The sequence below is a fragment of the Salmo trutta genome, chromosome 18 (genome assembly GCF_901001165.1).
Source record: "Salmo trutta chromosome 18, fSalTru1.1, whole genome shotgun sequence".
Classification (NCBI taxonomy): Eukaryota; Metazoa; Chordata; class Actinopteri; order Salmoniformes; family Salmonidae; genus Salmo; species Salmo trutta.
Window position 1 is genome coordinate 10125090 of NC_042974.1, and position 16096 is coordinate 10141185.

Sequence of the window (16096 nt, forward strand, 5' to 3'; positions counted from 1 at the left end):
ACCTATGTAAGAATGCTGTTCATTGACTACAGCTCAGCATTCAAAACCATAGTACCCTCCAAACTCATTATTAAGCTCGAGACCCTGGGTCTCGACCCCGCCCTGTGCAACTGGGTCCTGGACTTCCTGACGGGCCGCCCCCAGGGGTGAAGGTAGGAAACAACATCTCCATTCCGCTGACCCTCAACACTGGGGCCCCACAAGGGTGCGTTCTCAGCCCCCTCCTGTACTCCCTGTTCACCCATGACTGCGTGGCCATGCACACCTCCAACTCAAACATCAAGTTTGCTGATGACACAACAGTGGTAGGCTTGATTACCAACAACGACGAGACGGCCTACAGGGAGGAGGTGAGGGCTCTCGGAGTGTGGTGTCAGGAAAATAACCTCTCACTCAATGTCAGCAAAAGAAAAGAGATGATCGTGGACTTCAGGAAACAGCAAAGAGAGCACCCCCCTATTCACATCGATGGGACAGCATGTGGAGAAGGTTGAACGTTTTAAGTTCCTTGGTGTACATATCACCGACAAATTGAAATGGTCCACCCACACAGACAGCGTGGTGAAGAAGGCGCAACAGTGCTTCTTCAACCTCAGGAGGCTGAACAAATTTGGCTTGTCACCGAAAACCCTCACTAACTTTTACAGGTGCACAATCGAGAGCATCCTGTCGGGCTGGTACAGCAACTGCACCGCCCACAACCGCAGGGCTCTCCAGAGGGTAGTGAGGTCTGCACAACGCATCACCGGGGGCAAACTACCTACACCTCCAGGACACCTACAACACCCGATGTCACAGGAAGGCAAAAAAGATCATCAAGGACAATAACCACCCGAGCCACTATCTGTTCACCACGCTTCCATCCAGAAGGCGAGGTCAGTACAGGTGCATCAAAGCTGGGACAGAGAGATTGAAAAATAGCTTCTGTCTCAAGACCATCAGATTGTTAAACAGCCATCACTAGCACAGAGAGGCGGCTGCCTACCTACAGACTTGATATCATTGGCCACTTTAATAAATGGAACACTAGTCAATTTAATAATGCCACTTTAAGAATGTTTACATATCTCGCATTACTCATCTTATATGTATATACTGTATACTGTATCCTTCACTATCTATTACATCTTAGCCGCTCTGCCACTGTCACTGTCATTTCGCTACACTTGCAATAACATCTGCTAACCATGTGTATGTGACCAATAATATTTGATTTGATGTTGTGTTGATAGTCTGGGTTGTGTTGTTAGTCTGTGTTGTGTTGTCTACTTTGTGTTGTTAGTCTGTGTTGTGTTAGTCAGTGTTGTGTTAGTCTGTGTTGCGTTGTTTTATCTGTGTTGTGTTGTAAGTCTGTGGTGAGTTGTTAGCCTGTGTGGCGTTGATGGTCTGTGTTGCGTTGTTGGTCTGTGTTGTGTTGGTCTGTGTTGTTAGTCTGTGTTGTGTTTATACGTCTATGTCCTTGTCTGTGTTGTTTGTTCATGTATTGTCATGTACAGTATGTCTGCATGGTTGTGCTTGTGCTTTATGTGCGTGTTTGTGTTGTCCAGTGGTGCACAGGCCCTCGAGGCCCTCTCCGGGCCACCGGGTGAAGTTTAAGCTCTTCCCTCTCCCTCTCTCGTGTTCAGCGCCGCCCGAGTGGAGCGTCATGAACGACCCGGCGTTCAGCAGACGTCCCCGCTGTGCCAAAGTGGACCGCGCCCAACACTGCAGCTGCGACGCTGGCTTTCACATGAGTGGGACATCTGACAACAGTATCTGCCAGGGTGAGATATGAGATGTTTTAGTGTTGGATGAAGTGAGTTCCCACCTTACCCAGGATACTTTGTGAGCCTGTTTGGTTATAGTGTGTGTAGCATTCAGTCTGGTTCAGCCAAGCTAAGCGTTCAGTCTGGTTTAACCACTCTAAGCATTCAGTCTGGTTTAACTACGCTAAGCATTCAGTCTGGTTTAACTACGCTAAGCGTTCAGTCTGGTTTAACCACGCTAACCATTCAGTCTGGTTTAACTACGCTAAGCATTCAGTCTGGTTTAACTACGCTAAGCGTTCAGTCTGGTTTAACCACGCTAAGCGTTCAGTCTTGTTTAACCACGCTAAGCGTTCAGTCTTGTTTAACCACGCTAAGCGTTCAGTCTCGTTTAACCATGCTAAGCATTCAGTCTGGTTTAACCACGCTAAGCGTTCAGTCTGGTTTAACCACGCTAAGCGTTCAGTCTGGTTTAACCACGCTAAGCGTTCAGTCTCGTTTAACCATGCTAAGCATTCAGTCTGGTTTAACCACGCTAAGCGTTCAGTCTGGTTTAACCAAGCTAAGCGTTCAGTCTGGTTTAACTACGCTAAGAGTTCAGTCTGGTTTAACCACGCTAAGCGTTTAGTCTGGTTTAACCATGCTAAGAGTTCAGTCTGGTTTAACCACGCTGAGCGTTCAGTCTGGTTTAACCACGCTAAGCGTTCAGTCTGGTTTAACCATGCTAAGTGTTTAGTCTGGTTTAACCACGCTAAGCTTTCAGTCTGGTTTAACCACGCTAAGCGTTTAGTCTGGTTTAACCACGCTAAGCGTTCAGTCTGGTTTAACCACGCTAAGTGTTCAGTCTGGTTTAACCAAGCTAAGCATTCAGTCTGGTTTAACCACGCTAAGCGTTCAGTCTGGTTTAACTAAGCTAAGCATTCAGTCTGGTTTAACCACGCTAAGCCAAGGTGGAAAGGACCTGTGGAGCTCCCCGATAACAAAACTGACTGTATAAAATAAATAATTAAAATACTGATCTATATTGTATGCTCCAAAAAAATGGGAAATTATATTATTTTACACTTATACTATTGCTCAGAGAAATATATTTTATTTAACAAGTAATACTTTTTTTCTCCTCAAAAAATCAGGGGTCAAAATTATTTGACACCCCTCTTTTCAATACCTTTCATAAACCTGGAGATTTTTCAGCAAGACAATAACCCCAAGCACACATCAAAATCCACAAAGAAATTGTTAATTGGCCACAAAATCAAAATTTTGCTGTGTCCATGTCAGTCTCCGGAATTGAAACCTATGGAAAACATGTGGTTTGAATTGAAGAGGGCAGTCCATAAGCACAGGCGAAGGATATCAAGGATCTGGAAGGATTCTGTATGAAGGAATGGGCTAAGATCCCTCCCAATGTGTTCTCTAACTCACAAAATATATTAGAAAAAGGTGAGGTATTGAAAGGTGAAAAATAAAAAGGGAAATAAATTCGTACTTTTTTTCCCGGAGCAATTGTATTAGTATAAAATAATAGAATTTAAAAAGAAATAGAGAATACAATATAGCCCAGTATTTGAATTATTTAATTTATAGTCATGTTTGCTCATCTTTATCAAGGGTGTCAATAATTTTGTGCTGCACTTTGGTGTCCACTTGCCAAAATGTGTCCATATCGATTAGCTGTGTATCTAGGGCCTTTGATAGAACTAACCAGCCTACATAATGATGCAAAGCGTCCGTTTCATATGAGCGGTACCTCAGAAAACTCTGCCAGGGTATGACTGGCCTTATACAGAAACAACCCCTAGCACCTACCCACTAAACACTAGTTGGGATTGGATAGATTAGATGACTCTCAATTAGGCATTCAACCACTCTTACCAAACCTCCTTACCCCCTCCCGGACAGCCAGACAGAACAGATGCCCTTTACCCCAAATCCTTCTAGCTACTGTATCTCTCTATCGCGCTCTAACCTTTTAATTATATGACTCTAGTGGGTGTACCCTCCTCTCTTTTCTCTCTCTTTCTCCTCCTTTCCACCCTGTTGTTTGTACCCCCACATGTCTGATCATGTGACTGACGTGCGTGTCTCCCCCCTCTCTCTCTCCTCCCAGATGTAAATGAGTGTGAGGTGTACCGGCTGGACCAGGGGGGCAAGCTGTGTGTGTACGAGTGTGTCAACATACCAGGCTCCTACCACTGCTCCTGCCCCAGCCACTATAAGCTGCTGCCTGATGGTAGGAGCTGTGAGGGTAAGTGACAAGAGGGTAGGAGGGGATGGAGGATATGGAGGGTAGGAGGGAGTGTAGGAGGAAGGGTAGGAGGGATTGGGGAGGGTAGAAGGAAGGGTCGGAGGGATTGAGGGAGGGTAGGAGGGATGGTAGGAGGGATGGAGGGAGGGAGGGTAGGTGGGATGGAAGGAGGGTAGGAGAGATGGAGGATAGGGGTGATGTAGGGAGGGTAGAAGTTAGGGAGGGAGGGTAGGGGGATGGTGGAAGGGTTGGAGGGATGGAGGCAGGGTAGGAGTTGTGGTGGAAGGAGGGATGGAAGGAGAGATGGAGGAAGGGAGAGATGGAGGGATATAAGGAGAGATGGAAGGAAGGATGGAGGAAGGGAGAGATGGAGGGATATAAGGAGAGATGGAAGGAAGGATGGAGGAAGGGAGACATGGAGGCGATAGGAAGGGATGGAGTGTATGAGGGGATAGAGGATAGTAGGGAGGGTAGGGGTGATGGAGAGTAGGAGGGCATGGAGGGGGGATGGAGGGTAGAAGGGGATAGAGGATAGTAGGGAGGGTAGGGGTGATGGAGAGTAGGAGGGCATGGAGGGGGGATGGAGGGTAGAAGGGGATGGAGAGATAGAGGGCGGTAGGGAGGGTAGGGGTGATGGAGGGAGGGTAGGAAGGGATAGAGGACAATGGCCCATTCATTTCCATGGTCTTGATCTTGGAGCTATGCAAGGGGCTTTAGAGCTGGGCTTAGAACTACAACGCTACCGGCAGGGAGCACCACACTGGGGTTGTCTGAAAACATTTCTAGCTGTCAAATCCGTGTGTCTGGAGGATGGAGGAAGCAAGGATTTGACAGCTAGTAATGCTTTCAGACACAGCCTGGGTCCTGGCTAAGGCGCTGTATAATGGGTCTGGTAGGGTTGTGGGACTTACCCTTCTGGAGCTACGGGGATAGCAGTGATTTACATGACTAAACCCATCAGGACACCAATGGAGCTTCAAGTACATAAATAAAGGTGCAATGAGAGAATGGAGAATGGAGATGAGGGAATGGAGATGAGGGAATGTAGATGAGGGAATGGAGAATGGAGATGAGGGAATGGAGATGAGGGAATGGAGAATGGAGATGAGGGAATGGAGAATGGAGATGAGGGAATGAAGATGAGGGAATGTAGATGAGGGAATGGAGAATGGAGATGAGGGAATGGAGATGAGGGAATGGAGAATGGAGATGAGGGAATGGAGATGAGGGAATGTAGATGAGGGAATGGAGAATGGAGATTAGGGAATGGAGATGAGGGAATGTAGATGAGGGAATGGAGAATGGAGATGAGGGAATGGAGATGAGGGAATGGAGAATGGAGATGAGGGAATGGAGAATGGAGATGAGGGAATGGAGAATGGAGATGAGGGAATGGAGGGATGAAGAGAATAAGGGATAAACATCATGGTTGGTTTAGCTATGGAGTTCTTTGGAAAGGAAGGCCGATCATGGTAGAGGGCGGTATTTCTGTAGAGGTGTCTGTCCTCCAGCCTCTGCCCTGACCCCTGTCTCCTGGCTGTAGTCCTCAATGCAGTTTATTTTGCCTGCCCCCCCTGTCGTTTCTTAACCTGCTCTACTGCTCTCATCTGCCCTGTAAGCTTAAGAAGCTTTGCTTTCTCTGCTGGCCAGTGGAATAGATGACCTCACCACTTCACAGCAGAACAGAAGGAATGTCTTGGTCCAGGATGCGAGACAAGCTGTTTGAGAGACTAAACTGAGCTACTAATGTCTCTCTTTATTTTTCTGTTTCATTTATTCTCTCTTCCCCTCTCTCTTCTCTCCCCTACCTCCCATCCACCCTCCCTCCCTCCCTCCCTCCCTCCCTCCCTCCCTCCCTCCCTCCCTCCCTCCCTCCCTCCCTCATGTTGTCCTCCAGATGTGGATGAGTGTCTGACCCAGCAGCACAACTGCAGTAGAGGAACAACATGTATCAACACAGGAGGAGGGTTCCAGTGTGTGAGCCCGGAGTGTCCCCGATCACACAGCAACATCAGCTACGTCAAGACGTCTCCCTTGTAAGTAGTTCAGATAGACACCTGTGTGTGTGTGTGTGTGTGTGTGTGTGTGTGTGTGTGTGTGTGTGTGTGTGTGTGTGTGTGTGTGTGTGTGTGTGTGTGTGTGTGTGTGTGTGTGTGTGTGTGTGTGTGTGTGCGCGTGTGTGCGGTTGGTGTGTGTGTGTGGGGGTGTGTTACTCAGCTTCTAATTTTCAATATTAATATTGTCCACTGCGGCCAACTGAAGAAGCGTTTTTTGTTTTGGAAAGGATTAATTTTCTTCAGATATATAAAACGAAATAAGCCTCTCCTACGGAGTTATTGCTATACGTCTTAGGAAAACAAACACATCAACTCTTGGAGTTATTGAAGGGCAAGTCACTTAAAATGATACAAGAACTCATAGGAATGCTCATAAAACCATACCAGTAGGACAAACAAAGTATGCGAGTAAAAAACTCTCTCAAACAATATTGTCAACACTTCTGCCGAAGTCGATGCCTCTCCTTGTTCGGGCGGTGCTCGGCGGTCGACGTCACCGGTCTTCTAGCCATCATTGATCCATTTTTCATTTTCCATTGGTTTTGTCTTGTCTTCCTACACACCTGGTTCCAATCTCATTCATTACATGTTGTGTATTTAACCCTCTGTTTCCCCTCATTTCCTTGTCGGAGATTGTTTTGTTTATATGCTCGTGTATTATGTATTGGTGCGCGACGGGTTCTTGTACCCACTTTTATTTATTATGTACTTTGGTTTTGGAGTTTTGTTAAACGCTATTAAACTACTCCATTTATACCAAGTTCGATTCTCCTGCGCCTGACTTCCCTGCCACCTACACACACGACATTACAAATATTGTTTCTTCATACAGGATGAATCATGACTGAAACATCTCATCTTTCATTTCAAACATTTTGACCGGGGAGGCTGGAGACTTGACTCAGTACTAAGGGGGAAAGGAATGAATTGTCCTCTGTCTGGAAACGATGGTACCAGGTTGTGTGTGTGTGTTTGATCATGTGATTGATCTGTCTGCTGTACGCATTTGTCTGTTCATGTCACTAGAGTCCAAAATAAGTGAAAATGACATCTTCATGTTTCACCTTATTTGAAGCAGTCTCAAACTCTCCAGAATAAATGTAGAATCTCTAGCTCTGTCTTCTAGAATCCCACTAACAGCTGTTCTAGTTCAGGGTTCTGTGTCCTGGCCTCCTGGCTATATGACTACAACCACCATCCTTTCCAAGATGCCTTGGCCTCAGTCTTAGATAGTGTTTGCCAACTCCTCACAAATTGCCTCATTTAAAGGCAATAAAGGTATGAAATGTAGCTCTGTCCACTCCTACTGAACCATCACTGTGCTGAAAGACTGCAGGACTGCCAGTGGAGGAAAGAGAGAAAGAGAGAGAGAGCAAGCGTGAGAGGCAGGGTGAATAAGTACACGGAGACAGAGAAATACTGTTGACAGGGTTTCTCCATTTCACTCGAAAGCACAAGCCTACAGTCTTAGAACAATAGGTGCTATCTAGAACCCAAAAGGGTTCTTTGGCTGTCTCCATAGGATCATCCTTTGAAGAACACTTTTGGGTTCCATGTAGGGTTTCTATATGGAACCCAAAAGTGTTCTACCTGGAACCAAAAAGGAATTCTACCTGGAACCAAAAGGGTTCTCCTATGGGGACAGCTGAAGAACCCTTTTGGAAGTCTTTGTTCTAAGAGTGTAGGGAGGGACGAAAAATGATGTACACTTTCCTCCTTGTTTATTTTCCCACGGAGACTGACTAATGTAACAATACTTTAATCACAATGTTATACTGTGTATGGATCTTTCCACAGTAAACTTACTTAAACTGATGTAATGTTATTTTGGTCTCAACATCTCCTCTCTTCTCCCTCACAGTCAGTGTGAGAGGAACCCCTGCCCTATGGAGAGTCGTTCCTGTCACCTGGCTCCTAAGACGGTCTCCTTCCACTACCTCTCCCTCCCCTCCAACCTCCAGACCCCGGCTACCCTGTTCCGCATGGCGACCGCAGCCGCCCCCGGCCGCCCCGGCCCCGATAGCCTGCGATTCGGCATTGTCGGGGGCAACAGCCGCGGGATGTTTGTGATGCAAAGGTCGGACCGCCAGACGGGCGAATTGATCCTAGTTCAGAGGTTAAGAGGACCACAGGATATCAGCGTTGATGTGGACATGTCAGAGTATAGTGATCGCACCTTCCAGGCTAAGCATGTGGCGAAGGTGCATGTTCTGGTATCAGCGTATAACTTCTGAGGAGGATGGACGGACAGAGGAACGAGTGAAAGGGACAGAGGGAGGGAGAAGAGGAACGAGTGAGAGGGAGAAGGATGGAGAAAGGGAGAAGAATGGAGAAAGGGAGGAGGAGAGAGGGAGGAGAGAGGGAGAAGGACAGAGAGAGGGAGGAGGGCAGAGAGAGAAGGAGAGAGGGAGGATGAGATAGGGAGAAGGACGGAGAGAGGGAGAAGGACGGAGAGAGGGAGAAGGACGGAGAGAGGGAGAAGGACGGAGAGAGGGAGAAGGATGGAGAGAGGGAGAAGGACAGAGAGAGGGAGAAGGACGGAGAGAGGGAGGAGGACAGACGGAGAGAGGGAGGAGACAGAGAGAGGAGGAGAGAGGGAGAAGGGAGGAGAGAATGAGAAGGAAGGAGAGAGGGAGGAGGACGGAGAGAGGGAGAAGGATGGAGAGAGGGAGGACGACAGAGAGGGAGAAGTTGGAAGGAAACGACAGAGCGGGAGAAGGACAGAATGGTTTGGACTGACGTTGATTATGAAGTATATGAGTGAGGATGGAATTGAAATTAATGAATGGTGTATTGAGTGAGTTAATTACTGAATATGAGTGAGTGGGTGAGTAAACATTTGTAAAGCAAACTAACAGAGTGGTAATGAATGGTAATATTATGCTGTTGTTTTTACTTTCTTCTCTTTGATTGGCTCAGGAGTTGAGCACTGAGGTTGCCATGGTGACCGTAGGCTCTGCTCGTATATATGCAATGACATTGTGTAGATCAGTTTAAAGGCCCACTCTGTTCCTTTAAAGCTGTTTATCAAAACGGCTGAAAATATCACAGAATGGGCCTTTAAGAGTCATGAACCCCTGAATGCGTCCAAAGTGGCACCCTATTCACTATTAAATAAATAACTTTTTAGTGCACTATGTAGGGAATGGGGTGCCATTTGGGACGTAGACCCTTTAAAACATGAAGCACTCACATGGCCCTGATTTATCAGAATATGTTTTGTTTATTTTGTTTTGTTTATTTTGACATAGTCAGTGATTCAATGCAGTGTGATTTGACCTTATATCAGGTACAGCTGTTTTTACTGGCTTGCTTCGTGATTATAGGACCAAAACTCGAAGAACAACTTAAGGCGGTTTGGATTTAGTTTTTAACAATAGCATTGTACTTGGACATATTTCTAGTATCATATTGGGCTATTTAGATATGATGTAACTATTACAGGGTAACTACAGTGATTTGGCAGCCTTGCCAATGCAGTGTACAATATCACCTGATGTTTTAAGGAGTCTTTATTATCGCACATAACTATTTCTCCTGAAATAAAGACCGTCCTTCACTACTACTTTGACCTAATTTACACCCAACAAATTAGTTAGTTTGACCTGATTTACACCCTGTGTCCCTATCCCACAACACATCAGTTAGTTTGACATGATTTACACCCCATGTCCCTATCCCACAACAAATCAGTGAGGAAGGTCAAGTGAGAATTGAGAAAGAAGAATTGATCATAAAAAAAGCATGTTTATCAAGAAAGTCCTTTGAAATCACAAACCAGAATGGAGGTCAAAGCCTGCACATACTGGACTGTTGGTCAATGTTAGAACCAAAGGAATGTCAGATCAGAGCTTTCATTTAGTTTTGACTGGAGTAATAGCCATATGGAAATTAAAGATATACCTCAGTGTGTTTTTCAATTATTTATTTGTCCGAGAGAGACTAGAGAGAGCAAGCGATAGAGAGAGAGAAAGGGCGTAATGTTCACCACATGTGCTTTCTCTCTCGTCTTTCTTACTCTCCGTCTTTCTCCATGAACATGCCCTGATCGTGTACTCACTACACCCCTGCCTCAAAATGACAATGCTCTTTAATGGCCGACTCAATACTTATCATTAGTAATATGCCTCCTGCACTCAGCTTGCTGTCCTCGTTTGAAGCTGTATGCTTGGCCTATTTGATGATGCACACATGTTTTGTAGAAGTTCAGAGGAGGGTGATATTGCTGGAGACAGTTAGAGAGCAGAGTACTGTCTAGTCTGGGTAACACCTAACTCTCCAATTCCTCCTGACTTGTTGTCGGCACAATGCGTCAATAATGAAGGGGTCTTTGCTTTTACTGGTTGGTTCTCCTCTGTGTCTTTCTCACTCAAATGCACAGCCACACACAGCCCCCAAGCGCCACCCCCTTCCATTACAATAGAAAGGGGCAGTACTTTTACCTTGTTCAATACCATTTTCCCTCTACCACTAACTGCTAGTGGAATTTGAATGTTACAGTTGAAGTCAGAAGTTTACATACACCTTAGCCAAATACATTTAAACTCAGTTTTTCACAATTTCTGACATTTAATCCAACTAAAAATTCCTGTCTTAGGTCAGTTGGGATCACCACTTTATTTTAAGAATGTGACATGTCAGAATAATAGCAGAGAGAATGATTTATTTCAGCTTTTATTTCTTTCATCACATTCCCAGTGGGTCAGAAGTTTACATACACTCAATTAGTATTTGGTAGCATTGCCTTTAAATTGTTTAACTTGGGTCAAACGTTTCGGGTAGCCTTTCACAAGCTTCCCACAATAACTTGGGTGAATTTTGGCCCATTCCTCCTGACAGAGCTGGTGTAACTGAGTCAGGTTTGTAGGCCTCCTTGCTCGCACACACCTTTTTCAGTTCTGCCCACAAATTTTCTATGGGATTGAGGTCAGGGCTTTGTGATGGCCACTCCAATACCTTGACTTTGTTGTCCTTAAGCCATTTTGCCACTACTTTGGAAGTATGCTTGGGGTCATTGTCCATTTGGAAGACCCATTTGTGACCAAGCTTTAACTTCCTGACTGATGTCTTGAGATGTTGCTTCAATATATCCACATAATTTTCCTCCCCATGATGCCATCTATTTTGTGAAGTGCACCAGTCCCTCCTGCAGCAAAGCACCCCCAGAACATGATGTTGCCACCCCGTGCTTCACGGTTGGGATAGTGTTCTTCGGCTTGCAAGCTTCCCCTTTTTCCTCCAAACTTAACGAAGGTCATTATGGCCAAACAGTTCTATTTCATCATACCAGAGGACATTTCTCCATAAAGTACGATCTTTGTCCCCATGTGCAATTGCAAACCGTAGTCTGTCTTTATTATGGCGGTTTTGGAGCAGTGGCTTCTTCCTTGCTGAGCGGCCTTTCAGGTTATGTCGATTATAGGACTCGTTTTACTGTGGATATAGATACTTTTATACCTGTTTCCTCCAACATCTTCACAAGGTCCTTTGTTGTTGTTCTGGGATTGCTTTGCACTTTTCGCACCAAAGTACGTTCATCTCTAGGAGACAGAACACGTCTCCTTCCTGAGCGGTATGACGGCTGTGTGGTTCCATGGTGTTTATACTTGCGTACTATTGTTTGTACAGATGAACGTGTTACCTTCAGGCATTTGGAAATTGCTCCCAAGGAAGAACCAGACTTGTGGAGGTCTACATTTGTTTTCTGAGGTCTTGAGAAAATCAAAAGAAATCAGCCATGATGTCAAGCAAAGAGGCACTGAGTTTGAAGGTAGGCCTTGAAATACATCCACAGGTACACCTCCAATTGACTAAAATGATGTCAATTAGTATATCAGAAGCTTGTAAAGCCATTACATCATTTTATGGAATTTTCCAAGCTGTTTAAAGGAATAGTCAACTTAGTGTATGTAAACTTCTGACCCACTGGAATTGTGATACAGTGAATTGTAAGTGAAATAATGTCTGTAAACAATTGTTGGAAAAATTACTTACTTAAAAGTAGATGTCCTAACCGACTTGCCAAAACTATAGTTTGTTAACAAGAAATTTGTAGAGTGGTTGAAAAACGAGTTTTAATGACTCCAACCTAAGTATATTTAAACATCCAACTTCAACTGTATGTTTACATTTTGAAATGACGCCGCGCTCGGTTTGTTGGTTTGGAATGTTTTGAAAGTGTCATAAAACATTTTTGGGGAAAAGTTTGGTTACTAGCTTTTGATTTTGGATCCCGCGACGCGGTTAGCCCTTGTGGCTGGGACCGTGGAGTCTTTCAGACTTGTAGATGTCTGGAATCCTACTGTTTGTTGCTGGTTCCATCTTCCCTGTGACCTGCCCTGTCTGGAATTGTGGGGAGTAACAGCATAGCCTACATTGCCACGACAAAGACCAAAGCTGGTGGGAGTACTGTTGAGGACAGGGGTGTCTTTCTATCACAGGTGAAGGATCTTTCAAATTAACTAAAAGAGTTCTACAAGCAGTTGTTACAACATCAAGAAAATAACATCAAGTGTTTTGTCCAAATACTGGTGGATTCAACTAATAAAAGAATGGACAACCTGACCAGAGTGGTCCAGTACCTGAATAACAGTTTGCAGTTCTCCCAGGATCAGCTCAATGAGTTTAAACAGGAAAAAGGCAAGATGCCAACATACAACAATCTGGAAGTCACTGAGAGAGGACATTAGTTCTGTATCCGAATCCATGATAACAATTACAGAGAAATCAGATTGTCTCGAGGGACAATCAAGGCATAAAACCTTATTGTAGACGGTATTGCAGAATCTCCACATGAGACCTGGACAGAGTCTGAGGACAAAGTGAGGGAAATGATCTTGGAGAAACTGAAGATGGACCACAGGAAGATTGAGTTGGAGCACGCCTACAGGACTTGAAAATCCACCACCAGCTCAGGTGACAGGCCCAGGCCAATAGTCATCAAATTCCTGAGGTTCAAAGGACAAGGTAGCGGTTCTGGAAAGAGCCAAGAACTTGAAGGGAACGTACATCTTCCTCAAAGAGGACTATCCTGAAGCTGTGCGTCAGAGTAAAAAATAACTTACCCCTGCTATGAGAGCTGCAAGAGCATGTGGGGACATTGCTTACATCTGATAAGACAGGCTCATTGTCCACCCTCCCTCCCAGAAGCCTGGAAAGGATGAGAGAGCCAAGCCTATGGGTTCGTAGCTTCAACCCCACAGCGGACTAACACACACACCAACTGATTAATTGACTGCTAAATTTATGGGTTTTTTTCTGTTGCTTTGTTGGCTCTCTTCCATATTATATCTATATCTGAGAAGCTACCCAGGAAAGGGCTGAAAATAGCCCATATTAATATACACTACATGACCAAAAGTATGTGGACACCTGCTCGTCGAACATCTCATTCCAAAATCATGGGCATTAATATGGAGTTGGTCCCCCCTTTGCTGCTATATCAGCCTCCACTCTTCTGGGAAGGCTTTCCACTAGATGTTGGAACATTGCTGCAGGGACTTGCTTCCATTCAGCCACAAGAGCATTAGTGAGGTTGGAGACTGATGTTGGGCAATTAGGCCTGGCTCGCAGTCGACGTTCCAATTCCTCCCAAAGGTGTTGGTTGGGGTTGAGGTCAGGGCTCTGTGCAGGCTAGTCAAATTCTTCCACACTAATGTCCACCAACCATTTCTATATGGACCTCACTTTGTGCAGGGGGCATTGTCATGCTGAAACAGGAATGGGCCTTCCCCAAACTGTGGCCACAAAGTTGGAAGCACAGAATCATCTAGAAAGTTATTGTATGCTGTAGCGTTATGATTTCCCTTTACTGTAACTAAGTGGCCTAGCCCGAACCATGAAAAACAGCCCCAGATCATTATTCCTCCTCCACCAAACTTTACAGTTAGCACTATGCATTGGGGCAGGTAGCGTTCTCCTGGCTTCCTCCAAACCCAGATTTGTCTGTCGGACTGCCAGATGGTGAAGCGTGAGTCATCACTCTAGAGAACGTGTTTTCACTGCTCTAGAGTCCAATGTTGGCGAGCTTTACACCACTCCAACCAATGCTTGGCATTGCGCATGGTGATTTTAGGAATGTGTGTGGCTGCTCGGCCATGGAAACCCATTTCATAAAGCTCCAGAAGAACAGTTATTGTGCTGATGTTGCTTCCAGAGGCAGTTTGGAATTCGATAGTCAGGGTTGCAAACGAAGACAGATTATTTTTACACGATACGCATTTCAGCACTCACCGTTCTGTGAGCTTCTGTGGCCTACCACTTCGCGGCTGAGCTGTTGTTTCTCCTAGATATTTTCGACTTCACAACAGGACTTACTGTTGACCGGGGCAGCTCTAGCAGGGCAGAAATTTGTCGAACTGACTTGTTGGAAAGGTGGCATCCTATGACGGTGCCACTTTGAAAGCCACTGAGATCTTCAGTACGGCCATTCTGCTGCCAGTGTTTGTCTATGGAGATTGCATGGAGGTGTGCTCGATTTTATACACCTGTCAGCAACGGGCCACCAAGTGCTAACAGTCAGTATCTAAATAATGTGTGTGAAATGCTAGATAGTGTATGTGATGTAAACAGAGACGTCTACTTTCTTGGGGACCTGAATATTGACTAGTTTTCATCAAGCTGTCCGCTCAAGGTTCTCACAGTAACCAGTGCCTGTAATCTGGTTCAGGTAATTAATCAACCTACCAGGGTGTTTACAAACACAAAGGAACAAGATCATCCACATGTATTGATCACATTTTTACTAATACTGTAGAATTCTGTGCTAAAGCTGTATTCGTACCCATTGGATGCAGTGATTACAATATAGTGGCTATATCCAGGAAAGCCAAAGTTCCAACAGCTGGGCCTAAAATAGTGTATAAGACATCATACAAAAGATGTTGCTGTGACTCTTATGTGGATGATGTTTGTTGGTCTGATGTGATGTGATTAATGAGGAGCATCCAGACGCTGCACTTGATGAATTTATGAAATTGCTTCTTCCAATTATTGATAAACATGCACCTGTTAAGAAACTGACTGTTAGAACTGTTAAGGCTCCATGGACTGACGAGGAATTGAAAAACTGTATGGTTGAAAGAGATGGGGCTAATAAGTCTGGCTGCACATCTGACTGGCTGACTTACTACAAATTGAGAAATGATGTGACTAAACTCAACAACAAAAAATAAGAAACTGTATTATGAAGCCAAGATCAATGATAAAGAATGGTGGGGAAAAAACATAGGCGTACTTTAAATAAAATTAGAGGCAGAAAGATGAATTCAACATCATCTTTCATCGAAATCAGATTGCTTATTCATCACAATACCATTTGATGTTGCCAATTATTTTAATGATTACTTCATTGGCAAAGTTAGTGTGGGACAGGTGGAAAAACTATTGCTATCGACCAATAATGACAAACTTCCTGGCATTGACAACTGAGATGGAAGGCTACTGAGGATGGTAGCTGACTCTACGGCCATTCCGATCTGTCATATCTTTCATCTGAGTCTAGAAGGTGTTTTTCCTCAGACCTGGAGGGAAGCCAAAGTCATTCTGCTACCCAAGAGTGGTAAAGCGGCCATTACTTGTTCTAACAGCAGACCAACCAGCGTGCTGCCAGCTCTTAGCAAACTGTTGGGGGAAAAATAGTATTTGACCAAATACAATGCTATTTCTCAGTAAACAAATTGACAACAGACTTTTAGCATGCTTATAGAGAAGGACACTCAACATGTACTGCACTGACACAAATGACTGATGATTGGTTGAAAGAAATTGACAATAAGAAGATTGTGGAAGCTGTACTGTTAGATTTCAGTGCAGACTTTGATATTATTGACCAAAACCTGTTGAGGACAACTGATGTTTTATGGATTTTCAACCATATTGTGGATTCAGAGCTATATATCTTATAGAACAAAAAGGGTTTTCTTTAATGGAAGCATCTCTAATGTCAAACATGTAGGGTGCGGTGTACCGCAAGGCAGTTCTCTAGGACCTCTACTTTTTCTATTTTTACCAATGACCTGCCACTGGCATTTAAAAAAGCATGCATG

At 44.7% G+C, this 16096-nt stretch overlaps 1 protein-coding gene across 3 annotated transcripts in view; it reads left to right on the forward strand.

The window, feature by feature from the left end:
• LOC115152817 (fibulin-7-like) overlaps positions 1 to 8358 on the forward strand; it is a 34451-nt gene extending 26093 nt beyond the window's left edge. For all 3 annotated transcript variants that reach the window (XM_029697657.1, XM_029697660.1, XM_029697659.1), the window contains 4 exons: positions 1626 to 1763; positions 3856 to 3993; positions 5891 to 6029; positions 7912 to 8358. In XM_029697657.1, the coding sequence (XP_029553517.1) occupies positions 1626 to 1763; positions 3856 to 3993; positions 5891 to 6029; positions 7912 to 8284 (788 nt within the window). In that variant the 3' untranslated portion in view covers positions 8285 to 8358. The remainder of the gene's footprint in view (positions 1 to 1625; positions 1764 to 3855; positions 3994 to 5890; positions 6030 to 7911) is intronic.
• Positions 8359 to 16096: the final 7738 nt, after the last annotated feature.